The sequence below is a fragment of the Talpa occidentalis genome, unplaced genomic scaffold (genome assembly GCF_014898055.3).
Source record: "Talpa occidentalis isolate TD23 unplaced genomic scaffold, MPIMG_talOcc4v2.1 talOcc4.11, whole genome shotgun sequence".
Classification (NCBI taxonomy): domain Eukaryota; kingdom Metazoa; phylum Chordata; class Mammalia; order Eulipotyphla; family Talpidae; genus Talpa; species Talpa occidentalis.
This window is the reverse complement of record NW_023601104.1, coordinates 81,311,166-81,325,382: the sequence shown is the minus strand read 5'-3', so window position 1 is coordinate 81,325,382 and position 14,217 is coordinate 81,311,166. Positions and strand designations below refer to the sequence as shown.

Here is a 14,217-nt window from a genome sequence, read left to right as displayed (position 1 = left end):
GGCTACATATTCTGTTCATCCTGAAGACTGGCTGGAAAGAGGTAAGTTGGGGAGGTGAGGCCAGATGGGGAGCAGCTGCAATAGGCCAGAGGAGAGAGGACAGCTTAAAGCACAGTTATGGGGAGGGAGTGAAACTAAATTTCGGTTTAAATGTCATTTTGTTGGAAAACCTTTCCTAACGTGGCAGTGCCAGCTGGCACTAGGTTGTTAGTTGAGGAGGTGGTAAAAATGATCATATTTCAGACATTTTAAAGGCAGAGCTGGCTGAACTGGATGTGGCATGAAAGAGAAACAGGAATCAAGTGGGACTTCCAGGCTTGGAGTCTGGAGAACTGGGTGAATATGGTGTGCTGCTATTTATAGAACAGGGAAAAGGTAGGGAAAACAGGTTCAGGAAAGAGGAACAGCAAATCAAGAATTTGGTTTTATACATACCAAATTAAAGATGCCTCTTAGGCACCCAAGTGGAGATATCAAGTAGGCAGTAGGATGTGTGGGGGTAAGACAAGACTAGAATTCAAGTTTGAGGCATGTGCAGCGTACACACGCTATTTTTAAGCCTAAGACCAGGTCAGTGGCCTAGAGCATGAGTGTAGCTGGAGAGGACGATTAGCCAATAAAGGCAACTGATAAGAAACAGCCTAGAAAGGGGAAAAGCAGGAGAGAGGGTGTCTTGGCAGCCAGAGAGGAGCAGGGTGCCTAGGGGTAGGTCAGAGGTTAAGTGTAAGAACAGTCACCATGAGGGCAGCTGTCACTGGGAGAAACAGGGCCAGTAGTGTGGCCGCTTAAGTGAAACAGGGTGGAAGGAAGGAGAGAAAGAAAGTCTATCGAACTCTTTTCGAGAAACCCGGTCTAAAGGAGAGTTAGTGGGCACAGGGAAAGGAAGGAAGTGTTTTAAAATGTGAAATATCGGGCCTCCCCTGGTGGCGCAGGCGGTTGAGTGCCACGCTGTAACACTGTCCGCAGCCTCTGCAGCGCCGGTTCGATCCCAGCTGGCCAGTGAGGTTCCTAAATGGCGAGCAGACCTCTCCTATCATGCCCACTGCTCCCCTCAGCAGTGTATTTCGTTACTCTGCCTGTTCTGTTCCCCACTCTCTCTCTGGTGAGTCCTCTCACCCTCCCATACATCTGGCCTGTATCCCAGTTCTTGTATAAATACATAAATAAATCTTTAAAAAAATAATAAAATAAAATGTGAAATATCACAGCACATTTGTATATCGGTGGGGATGATCCAGCAGAGAGGGGGCTAAGAAAAATGTACGCTAGGAAAACAGGCATAAATGCTTCAAATGACTTGAAAAGCTGAGCACTCTTTATTCAAAATGCTGACCAGGTCATTGATTAAAAAATAATAAGGGACATTCTCTTTTTAACTTTCAAGAATTAGAATAATTCTAGCAATTAGTTGAAAAAAATCTTAGAGGCATATCTATAGTTACTAGAAGTTGATTCAAAAATTAATGGAAAAGGCTAAGAAATGTCATTTTAACATGCAACAAAAGCAAAGATTATTATGAAAGTGTCATGAAAATGACTATTTAAACAACATTTACATTTCTAGATGACACACTATAAGCACAAGATAAAAACTGCTAAACCCGTCATTTTCTACAATCACCGTGAGCAGGAGGTACTTACAGGCTACATTGATTCAGTCTGTAAAATTTGTGTCGTGCCACACACAGTCTCCACACATATTTCGCCGTTTCCATGTCTTCCTAGCAAACGAAATATGCACAAAGTAAGTGGAAGCACACCTACAACTCAACACTTCCAGTGACGAGCTTGAGGACAAGATAGAGTCGGCTCATAAATTATGTCGGAGGAATATTTCATTGTGATTCTTCAGCTTTCTAATACTATGCCCATTGGGCAAGTGCTGTAATTGGGATTTAAGATATAAAGACAAAAAAAACTAACAGTGTGATTCCCAAAGCTTCCAATGACAAAAATTAAAAAATTTGAAAACAACAACTTTTATTATGGACAAAAACTCAAAGACATTTTAAAATAAGACAGTTGACTCAGTGACTCAATACTGTCTCTGCGAAGAGCAAAAACTAACTGAAATGTGAGTTCTACAGAGCCAGTCCTCCTTAATAGAAATTAAGGAACCCAGTGCTGACACGTCCCCAGAGATCATCGTGATCAAACAGCACTTAACCAAGGACTCATTTGGTCATTTAAATTATTTACTGAGGGCCTCCCCGGTGGCGCAGCGGTTGAGCGCTGGGTTGCGAAGCTGCCCGCGGCCTCTGCGGCGCCGGTTCGATCCCCGGCTGCTCCCCGGCCACCGGAGGAGGATCCCACATGGTGCGCAGACCTCTCCTGCCACCCGCTGCTCCCCTCAGCAGTGTACTTCAGCCCTTCTGCCTGCTCTGCTCCCCGCTCTGGCTCTGGTGAATTCTCTCACCCTCCCGCGCTTCTGACTGTGCCCAGTGCATGTATAAACAAGACAAACAAATATAATAAATAAATAAATAAAAACATGCCTCTATAAAAAAAAAAAAAAAAAAAAAAAATTATTTACTGAGGGGTCTCCCTGGTGGCACAAGGGGTTAAGACGCAGCCTGTGAAACTGTCTGCAGCCTCTGCAGTGCGAGTTCGATCCCCAGCCAGGGAGCTACCCATACAGCGCGGCAGACCTCTCCTGACTCGCCTGCTACTACCCTCAGCAGTGTATTTCAGTCAGTCTGCCTGTTCTGCTCCCCACTCTGTCTCTGGTGAATCCTCTCACCACCCACACCTCTGGCCTATACTCCAGCTCTTGTATGCATAAATAAAAAAATAAATAAATCTTAAAAAAAAAGAAGCTGTGAATAGCTTCTTTAAAAATTAATAAACAGAATTATTTATTGAGCAACCACTTTTGGCCAAGTGCTATTGTGCAAAATGATATAAAATATTAAATTTTCAGTTTAACGAGCTATAAACTATTACTGTTTGAATGCCACCCACTCCCAACACACTCACACACACATGGGAAGGATCCCATGGGAGAAAAGCCTTCCATGCAGATTCCTAGTGTCTACTCACAGTTTGAAACTGGATGGTCTCTTCTTTACTCGCCAGCTCTAGTGCAAGAAAGCACTTGTTGTGGGACATGTTGGCGATGTCGTGCCACCTGGTGAAGAGCAGGGGAAAGGAGGAGGGGGTGAGTGCTCCCCTTTACACAAGGGGCCGCACACACCATTTTTTCACCTTGAGCTGATGCACGATATTATTTAATCGTTTTAGAGCAAAAATGGCAGTTTCAGTATCTATTTTATTCTAGAAGGGGCATACTTCCATTCCCTAATGAGATCACTGGCAAGACTTACAAGTACCCAATACAACTAGAACAGGTGCTAAAAAATATCGCCAGCCAGAGCGTGAGACAGTACACAGGAAGACATGAGGGAAATACCTAAATATCACAGGAGGCCTTCCATTCTTGTGTTTCACAAAGATCCCTTCCAGACATGCCCCAATGGATATGTCACTGCCTTGGCTATCCTAAAGGAGGAAGCAGAGAGGCATAAGCGCAGTACAGCAACAGCCACCCCCTCCCCCATTCCCTCGCATTTCCCAGATATCAGACACTGCAAAGACCTACAGGTTAACTGTGCCAAGGGGCAAGTCTGTACACATGTCTGTACATATGAAAGCAGAGTTGGGCTCCCTAAGAAGCTATATTTAATGTATTTGTGGAACAATCTGCAAAACAGGAATATGTTTTTTACTACAAAATTCTGGTCACAAGGACTATAGCTTTTAAGTTTCCAGACACTGGCACCTCTTCAGCTTCTGCATCCAGGGCCTCCCCACTGTTCTCTAGGAAGCACCAGGGCCCGTGCAGGAGCCCGGCCTCTGTGGTGCGCCCACCTTGGCAGGGTAGCTCTCCTCGCCATAGCCATCCATGCGCTCCACCTCCTGCATGTACAGCATCTCAGCGTCAGGAGCGGCGAGCCCTCTGCAACCAAAAGATGTTGGTGAGACTGTTCATAAAATTAACAAGAAATAGCTCTTGTAAAAACCCATATTATCAATTTGCCATGAGACATTATAAGCATTTCAACTTCTATCGCCCACAATTAGTCATATCAATCCATCAGTATTTTCTGAAAATCAGCTGCAGGCAAGCACTGTGCTGAACACTGAAGGCTGGTTATATAAGATCCTATCCCTGCACCTCAGTCAGGCAAGGGGGCCGTGGGGAATAAAACAATCCCTCAAAAATCTTCAGTGTAAGTTAGGATTCCTTCTGAACTACCAAGTAACTGCTTTTGTTTTTTTTTTTTTTTTTTTTTTTTTTTTTGCAAAATATCAGGCAATACCAAGCATCATGTGGTGACTGTCAAATGACAAGGGCAGGAGATAGGGGCTAGAAGAGGGACATCACTCTGCTCGCTGGCGAGGGAATTATAAGGAAGGGTGAGAAGGTCCTGTAGGGAAGCAGGTGCTCAACCCACATAGAGACCTGCCTCTCAGCCTCACCCCCACTACCCCACCCTGGATGCCCCCACACTGCAGTCATTCTAAACTCTACCTACCCTCCTACCTGTGGGCCTATGCAGATGCCAATCTGCACAGACCTGTCACCCACCTGTGTACCTGGCCAGTCCCAATCCTCCCTTTAGACTCGGCCTATGTCTGACGCATCCTTCATTACTATCTGTGATCCCCAAGTCTGCCAGATGCCCCTGCTCTTTGCAGATGCACCACATTCTGTACATTCCCCTCCTGCACCATACTGTGCGATCCGATCGTGTCGTGCTTTTGGGCTGTCCTGCCTACCCCTTAGGCTGCAAGGCAGGGAGTGCGCTCTTACTGCTTTGTTTATCCCTGTGCCACAGCGCCCAGAGCTCTGCTTGTGCAGAGCAATGGCACGAAACCATCCTTTAAGGAGATGCACAAACGAAGGAATGAAAGTACCAGACACAGGTCAGTGTGTCTAAGGGTTAATTATGCTGGAAAAATAATGGTTCATTTGGAATAAGGGAAGACAAAGCTGGAAAGGCAGGACTTAACCAATTTGTGGTAGCCTTTAATCCCAGGGGTAATAATGGAACTCAGGCTGGTAGAGAACAAGGAAAGAATCATGAGCATCTGAGAAGGCCAAGGGGAGGTAATTTTAGGAAGAATAATCTTCTGTGAGCAATTGTATGGATTTCAGTGGGCACAGGCAAAAGAAAGGCAAATGGTTACTTTTGATGGAGGGGTGGGGGTGGTGAATAACTGTTTACAATTAGAAGGCCTGGGTTCAAATGCCACCTCCACAAGGCATAATTTGAACAAGTTAGTCTTTTTGAAACTGGCAATAACATTTACCTTAAAGAGTGGTTATAAGAACTTAATGATATATAAAATTCTTGGAACTATTCAGCTTAATAAGACCTCGCATTCTCTAGGACAGGATCTTTCTTACAGACAACACATACAGATTTCACCATCAAAGAAAGTCAACACCCACCAGAACCCGGAGGTGTGCAGAAGCAGGGCCAGGGGCAACGTGGCTCTCAGCACAGCCTTCCCAGGGCAGAGGTATAGCTCCAGAGGTGCGGGGGGAGTGGGGAGAAGCGCTGTACTAGCTAGACCATGAAAGCAAACACATCTCCCTAGTCTTGCATTAACCTACACAGGGTTAGGCTGTCACCAAAATCTCTACAATGTGGGGTGAGGAACGGGCACCCTTCAATGGCTGGCTGTTTTCAACTTTCCCATTGGAAACATGGACACTAAATGAGTGGACCTGGGTGGGTGCTCAGGACCACATCTGGCACACAGTGAGTGCTGGGTAAATGTCAGCTGCCCAGCTAGGTTCCGATTCTAATTCTGTCCGTGCATATTTCAAACTCAGACAGACAGAAGTTCTGTACTATTTCCATTTCTTATTTCTTAGCATTACCTGTATTTCTGATGAAGTAAGGCCACCTTTTGGGTTGCTTCTTCCAATACTTTTTCATCTTGTAGCCACCCCTGAAGAGAGAACACCACAGTCAGTGAACAAGTCACCACATCTCTTAGGAAGACTCGTCGCTACTGCCTGTTACTGATGCTTGTCACTATCAGACAAACTTGGCACTAGTGTTCACAGGTGGTAGCTTTGCTTCAACAGTAATCACTATCTTTCCAAGGAACTGAGGGTGTCTGCTAGGGGCCAAAACAACTCATTCAGGTGGGTAATGTCAACCAGCCAGTTCTGAGTCCAGTACCCCATGGACTGGTAGACACGCGGAGGAAGGGCAAACCAGTTCCCTTAGCGGTCACTGTCAACTTCTTCAGTAGAGACTTTAAGGGGAAGGTCATGTCTTATTTCAACTACTTTCTTAGTTGCTAATGAGAAGTCAATTCATTTCAACATAAGTTTGCAAGGTTGCAAACCTTTAATTAAAAGCAAAACCTCAGCCTGGTTCCTCAGAAGGTAGAATTGACTCCTTCTCTTCAGATTCAAATCCAGACACAAAACCCACTTTCCTTGGCATAGCCCTAGGACATGGACCCTTCCATTTCTGTGGATTCATGAAGGGCCAAGAAGATAAAGACTTGTGTATACTTGAATCGTACAGAAGGTAGAATTGATTTTTTACCACTATCCTACCAAGTCTACCTCGTGGGCTTCATGTCAGGGATGGTTAAGGGCACAGGTATAAACGGTTAACAAAAAAGATGCAACATCAAAAGAAGTCTTACCACAGGAAATAAGGCAAATTTCTGAAGAAAGTCCTGGGATTCATACTGGTCAAAGTCACCAAAATCAGCTATAAATAAGTATTCATATTGATTACGTTTAATTTGCGTAACAAAACACACATACAACTAAATTCAAACATACAGTATATAAATGGAGTATTTGTGATTCAGAAGTCATAATTGCCTTACAATTATAATGTTTTTTAAAATATCTTTAAAAACATGAATTAAGTAATTTGTGTATCTTATCAATCCTATGAATAGAGTAAAAAAGCAACTTGCAAACTATATAATATGATCTCATTTTATAATTAAAAAACAAACAAAACCTGCCCTGTGATAATGTATTCTTACATAGGCACAGGAAAATGTCAGGAAGAAATCCAACTATTCACAATAGTGTTTACCTCTAGGGAATCAGATAATTTGACTATGTCACTGCAAGATGTATTTGTTTTGAAATCTTAAATTATTAAAAAAATTAATAGTTAAGCAATAAATTTATGAAAAATAAGCACTTAAAGTCAAAGATGACACTTAAGAGGATTCAAAATACTTGGAAAAGAAATGTGGTTCCATGTGCATACAGGCATTTGTCTAGAAGTGCTATGTGTCTCATGGCTGCTAATATGTGAAGGAAATTTATTCAATAATCCTTCTGATTAAATTATAATTTCAAGATTCTATTTCAGTTATCATTTGAAAGAATGCCCCGTCAGAAGTCATCCCAAAGTGCATATGTAAGTACATATACATGTAGTGCATGTATAGAGACATGAAAAATGACAATTTGAAACTACTTGTGAAATCCAACATGTTATCTATTAGGATTAATGATGCTAAAACTGCACCGTGGAGGGTGAGGTATGGTATGATAACACATCGAAAGACACATGACCCTATACCTCTGAATCATATACAGTGTTGTATCCAACGTTACCATGATAAAAAATAAAATGAAAAATAAGAAACCCAGCAAATGATGTATGCTTAAAATATCAGTTAACATAACCTCACCGACCTCAATATTTGGCTGACCTTTCTAACACAGTGGCTAGCCAAAGATCAAATCCTTGAACTAGAAGAATACATAGAATGTTCAATGCTCTGTGTGTGTGTGTGTTTTCCCCAGTTTTGGACTGTTTGTTCTGATGATATATGATTACATGTTTAGCCTTCTAGAAACCTTATATTTCACTGAAGTAATCCAAATATTTTTCCCATAGGAAGTTCTGTGGATAACAATAATATTTCATTAATATCTAAAGATTACTATAGTAAGTCAGTAACTTTAAAGATACTTTGTTGTTTTGGTTATAACACACATCTTAATCTGATCTATTACATTATCAGTTGCCATTTATTTACCTTGAACAGCTAAGCCTGCTAGGTGTATTGCTTGTTCTAATGTACAAGGAATGTTTCCTTCCAAGATATCTTTCTTCAGTTGCAGATAATACTGATACCTGTAAAAAATGTCAACTTAAAAATGTCATTATCAATATTACCTCCAGTTGAGACATAATGCATTTATCAAAATTTGGCAGAAGACCAGAAGTTAAGTTAAATACAATCTGAACCTCAGAGGATTTCAGAGAATGGCAAGAATGTCCTTGACCATATCTACATCTACACACGCCTACACATGCCTGTACATACACACACACACACATTTTTTTTAAACACTACAACCTGATCAATTTACTGAGGTACTTATCCCTGACTATAGTTATTTCAAAGTCAAAACCATCTAGAAGACAATCGATCCTTTGTCTTATGCCCTATTTTATTCTTTCAGTTGGAGAAATGAAGAATCAACAGCCAATCTTTAAAACACCTACTTAGTAACTTGGCAATACAAAGCTGCTTACTCTAGTGGGAGTTCCCTACCGCTGGGAAGTAGTCAGAAGAAAATCATTCCTGATATTTCAGACCAGGCTTATATTAAAGTATTTGTTGATGAAATTCCAAAAGGAATAGGTCCTATTTTTTTTTTTTAACATTCTGTAATGTTAAAAAGGCATTAGTTACCAGTACAGGTTTTAGTGGGGCAGACCTAGGTAAAACTCTTGCTTTCCATTTTAGCATTGTGCGTGACCTTGGGCAGGTCATCATAATTGATAGGTTTAAATTATCACCAGAAAAATGAGAGTACTCTCACCTCTCACAAGATTGAACATACTCAAAGAATATATATTAAAAGCTCTCAGCACAATCCTGGATCACAGCATTCAATTATTCGGTAAACAGAGCTATTATTATCAGCAATCACATACTTTAAGCCAATCAATGGTGCCTTTGTATCACTGCTCCATTCTGATAAAGCTCACAGTGAAGATTTATTACTGCCTTTCTTGTATTCACTCAACAGGCAACCATGAGGGCCTCCTAGGGGTTAAGCATTGTTCAAGATGCTGGGGATATGGCACTGAATGAAGATTGACCAATACATTCTACAGAACCACCTCAAATCCAGAATCTCTTCCAGGTTTGGTGTCCAAAGTGCATCCAGTTACTGTTTATATTGGAATTCCCCCAGGAGTCTACCTCTTTGCTTGTTTGTGTTCTTACATCACCGTTTTCTATTTTAGCTTGCTTTCAGGCCTCCATCCTTTGTTACCATAGAAGCTTGCCAAAACACCACCGAATCGATTAAGAATTTAGATCCAGGGCCTCCCCTGGTGGTGCAGCGGTTGAGCGTTGGGCTGTGAAGCTGCCCATGGCCTCTGCAGCGCTGGTTTGATCCCCGGCCACCGGCGAGGGTCGCACATGGCGCGCAGACCTCTCCTGCCGCCTGCTGCTCCCCCCATCAGTGTACTTCATCAGTCTGCCTAGTCTGTTCCCTGCTCTGACTCTGGTGAATTCTCTCACTCTTCCGCGCTTCTGACTGTACCCAGTGCTTGTATAAATAAATAAATAAATAAACAAACAAACAAACAAATAAATAAATTAAAAAAATAAAAAAGAATTTAGATCCAACTTCCTTCTACCCACTAGGAGCAGAACTACAGTTTTCCCTCCATCACTATACAGAATGGAAGTAGCACTGGGAACTTGTCAAAGAGAAAAATTTGAAACTTTCTACTCAGCAGTTCCTTTTTCTCTTGGAAGAAAATTGTTCACTTGGAGATAGCAATCTACTGAATGTACTGTCCACAAATTCTAAATAGTCTACATTCTCTTCTTCAATCAGATAAAAATCACTGGAAAGCCACATACACAAACCACATTAACTTAGCCTTTCACAGAAATATTCTATTTCATTATATTCTACTTTTACTATTATAGAGCTGATTCTTCATTTATTCTAAATTCACTGCTGGTTCAACATCTTTTCCAAAAAAATTCTACCTTGATTTGATACCAGGTAAATGTGTCATGCCTGCAGGCTGGCATGCTCCTTTTTATCAGGTAAAGAATGATGGGGGGGCCCCTCCCCTGGTGGCAGTGGTTGAGTGCTGGGCTGCAAAGCTGCCCACAGCTTCTGCAGCGCCGGTTCGATCCCCAGCCACCGAAGAGGGTCCCACATGGTGTGCAGACCTCTCCTGCTGCCCACTGCTCCCCTCAGCAGTGTATTTCATCAGTCTGGCTGTTCTGCTCCCCGCTCTGGCTCTGGTGAATTCTCTCACCCTCCCCCTCTTCTGACTGTACCCAGAGCTTGTATAAATAAATAAATCTTTAAAAAAAAAAAAAGAATGATGGGGGGACCTCCCTGGTGGCCTAAGGGTTAAGTCTCAGCACTATCAAGCTATCACCACAACTGCCTGAGTTCAATCCCTGGCCAGGGAGATAATGCACATGGCGCAGCAAACCTCTCCTTGCTTGCCTGCTTCTCCCCTCAGCAGTGTATTTCAGTAGATCTGCCCGTTCTGCCCCCCACCCTGTCTCTGGTGAATCCGCTTTTCTCCCCGCCCCCACACCCCTGGCCTACACCTCAGTTCTTTCATGCAAAAACAAATAAATAAATCTAAAAAACAAAAGTGTGTACCTTAGGTTTTCCAAGTCATTCTAAAACGGTAATTATAAATTTCCTACTTAAAAAAAAAAAAAAAAGAATGAGGGGCCCTTAACACTTCTCCTTGGCTGCCATGGCCCTCCCTGCTGATTCCAGGCAGGGTCACAGACACTAGTTTCCTTGTTGCACTGTTAGCTGCTTTTTAGGCATTTAACAACAACAGTCTTTCGTTAATGAGGCTGATAAGGAACTGGAGCTCAAAGATTAAGTAATATGCTCAATTCCACTGAGGGAAGCTGAACTAGAGTTTGAATCCAGGTCTGAAGGGTAACTGTCACAAATTTCCAGTTACAGATTTTTCTAGTATTTTCTCCATATTCTTTTTTTTTTTTTTAAAGATTTATTTATTTATGCATACAAGTGCTGGGGTACAGGCCAGAGATGCAGGGAGGAGAGGATTCACCAGAGACAGAGTGGGGAACAGAACAGGCAGACTGACTGAAACACACTGCTGAGGGGAGCAATGGGCAAGACAGGAGAGGTCTGCTTCGCCATGTGGGTTGCTCCCTGGCCGGCCGGGGATCCAACTCGTGCCACAAAGGCTGTGGATTGCTTCATAGTGCAGTGCTTAACCCCTTGCACCACTAGGGAGGTCCCTCCCCATATTCTTGAGTGACTTTATTCTAGACTCCATAGAACAGTGGTTGAGAGTAAGGAAGGAGTCAGCTAGCCTACATTTACAGCCCAGTGTCACCACACAGCAGCAGTGAGACCTGGGCAAAAGTTACTGAGCCTTTCTGTGTCTTGTTTCCCACTCCGCAGAACCGAGACAGCCATGATACTTAGACTTCACAGATTTGTTGTGAAGATCAAATCATTTTAATAAGTGCAAGGTACTTAGGAAGAAGCCTTACATACAGAGCAAAACATAAGTGTTGCTGTTTTTATTATCTTTCATGGCATTGTCCCTAAACTCTTTCATGGAAGCAATTATATATACACTTTTTTTTTCCCAAGGCTTTACTGCAGGAAAAGAGGACCCAAAATATTTACTCTAAAGATCACCAAGAAAAAAAAATGTTTTAACTCAACATTCATTATATATACTAAATAGCACAGATCAAAAAAACACAGGCAAATCAGAAATTTTACTTAAAACTCATCCAGCAAGGTGGATGTGGTAGATTCATTCCATGCCCTTCTTTCTCGTCACATAAAGTGCACCTTTTTTATCTTCCCTGTCCATGTTCCTCATGCCCCACCCTAGCAATCCAGTGCTTTAATAAAGCATTTATCATTATGACATGCTATGATGATTTATTTATATAGACCGCTACTGGCACCAGACAGAGCAGGGCAGCACCGAGCACACTCACTTGTACATCCATCTTCCACAGTAACCAATAAGGGTTTTTGATCATATCATTCTATCTAGTAAATGTTTAATTGAATGACTCAAAGTGGTCATTTGCGAGGTTTTGTTTTTTTTTCTCCTGGATTCCATTCTCGTCAACATTCCCATCTCAGATTTCCTTCATGGTCAGTACATGTTTATTCTTACTGCCTGATTCTGTCTGCTTCTTCCACCCTCTCCCAATAACTGGCAAACCGAGTGCTTACAAAGACCACCACACAAACAGGGCAGTATAAGGGTCTTCCTCTCTGCAGGGTACTGTTAGATACTGTGCTAAAGATAAAATGAAAGAAAACATGGGCTAAGAAAGAAAAAGATAAAAGATAAGAAAAAGATAAAATATAAGAAAAAGATAAAATACATACAGAAATAACTATAATGAAAGGCTGCCATCTTTTTTTTTTTTTTTTTTTTTGTGGGACGCTCGCCGGTGGCCGGGGAATGAACCGGCGCTACAGAGGCTGCAGGCAGCCTCACAACCCAGCACTCAACCGCTGCACCACCAGGGGAGGCCCAAGGCTGCCATCTTAACTGAAGTTCAAGCAAAGCAAATGCTAGCTCTCTCCATCCACCCTGGGGGTCAAGCAAAGCAAAAGCCAAGCTCTCTTCATCCATCCTGGGGGTCAGAGAAGCTTAGTACAGGAGGTATCTCTGAAACTAAAATTTGGAAGATGAACCGAATTCTACCATTTAGCTATAAGAGCAAGAGCTAGGATGAAAAGCACATGGCATGTTCAGGGCACCTGAAGGAGTCTCTTGTAGTCAAAACTAGTATTAAACAGGGTGACAAAGAGGAGGTAGTGGTGCACTTAGGAGGACCCTGAAAGGCAGGCTTAAGAATCTAAATTTTACTCCTGCCATTTGTTTTTGGTCTTCAAGGTAAAACAAATGACTGCTTCCCTGCTCTATCCCACCTTCAATATGACCATCCCATTTACATGTACTTAATGACCACAACTTTGGGATCCAAATCTCTTCCTGCCTTTTACTCCCAATCTCCACACATTGCAGAATGTAGCTCCTGGCCCCACAGGGCCAAATGATCACTTCTGCCCTCTTCCTTGAGGGACCAATGCAGGGTTTTTACAACTCGTTTTTCTAACCTCCCCTTAATTCCTTGTTGCAAAGGATCATAAACAAATCAACAAAGCCATCAAGGTGATATCATTAAAAAAAGAGTTCACAGCCAGGGTAGAGACCCCACTTTTCCCTTCATCACTCCTGTATTTCCTACAACTTGCAGGATACTGGCACAGCACAGGCCCCATCCCCAGGTATGACCGAGGTTTAAAATCAGGGGAGGGAAGGCAATTTAGTCTTTAAGTCGCCTGACTTAAACCTTCCTTGCCCATTTGTAGTCCCACTAGATGGTTGCCTAAGGACAAACAGCATGGCCCTCTCACCTGGTAATCTCCTGCTGCAGCTGTGAGACTGAAGGCACGTAAAACACCACCCCAAAATAGACAGTGGGCTCCAGCGCATGCTTGTCCAGCTGCTTCTTTAGAGGCTTTTCCAAATCTACCCACCGGCGCTGATTTTGCTTATTGTGGTACCAGAGGCTGAAGTAAGTGATCTGCAAAGAGGAAAAGTCACTGAAGGAGACAAAACACATAAAAGGACTTCCACCCTTTAATTGCATTAACCCAGAAGCTGGGATCAAATGACAGCAGCCCCCCTATTGCCTCTCTTCATAGAAATAGACAATAGTGAAACCTGAAGAAGAAAAAAAGAGACAAGACCTATTGAGCAACTTGTCATTATGGAAACAAGTGAAAAGTCAATTCCTCTTACTATTTCTTCTACTCTGTCCCAAAAAGTGCAACCTGGCCTAGACAGCAGATTGTAATGGCTGCCACACAGTTTTACACAAACCTACATGCTGAAAAATACTTATTTTCATTACTGCAATACTAAGTTTATCATATTTCATATTTTTTAAAATATTTTTTATTTACTTTTATGTAGAAGAACTGAGGTATAGATAGGCCAGAGGTGCAGAGGGTGAGATGATTTACCAGAGATAGAGTGGAGAACAGAGCAGGCAGATCTACTGAAATACACTACTGAGGGGAGCAGAGGGTGAGACAGGAGAGGACTGCTGCACCATGTGGGTTGCTCCCTGGCCAAATTCATGCTGCAGTAATTGCCGATAGCTTCATAGTGCTGAGACTTA

General features: G+C 42.5%; 1 protein-coding gene across 1 annotated transcript in view; it reads right to left on the bottom strand.

Annotated features, from left to right (window-relative positions):
- Positions 1-14,217, bottom strand: part of PTPN21 (protein tyrosine phosphatase non-receptor type 21) — a 55,228-nt gene that overhangs the window by 22,101 nt on the left and 18,910 nt on the right. Inside the window, exons 2-9 of the mRNA XM_037503742.2 lie at positions 13,448-13,617; positions 8,044-8,141; positions 6,676-6,743; positions 5,891-5,961; positions 3,868-3,955; positions 3,410-3,498; positions 3,040-3,127; positions 1,642-1,721 (exon numbers count right to left, since the gene is read on the bottom strand). Of these exons, the coding sequence (XP_037359639.1) occupies positions 1,642-1,721; positions 3,040-3,127; positions 3,410-3,498; positions 3,868-3,955; positions 5,891-5,961; positions 6,676-6,743; positions 8,044-8,141; positions 13,448-13,617 (752 nt within the window). The remainder of the gene's footprint in view (positions 1-1,641; positions 1,722-3,039; positions 3,128-3,409; positions 3,499-3,867; positions 3,956-5,890; positions 5,962-6,675; positions 6,744-8,043; positions 8,142-13,447; positions 13,618-14,217) is intronic.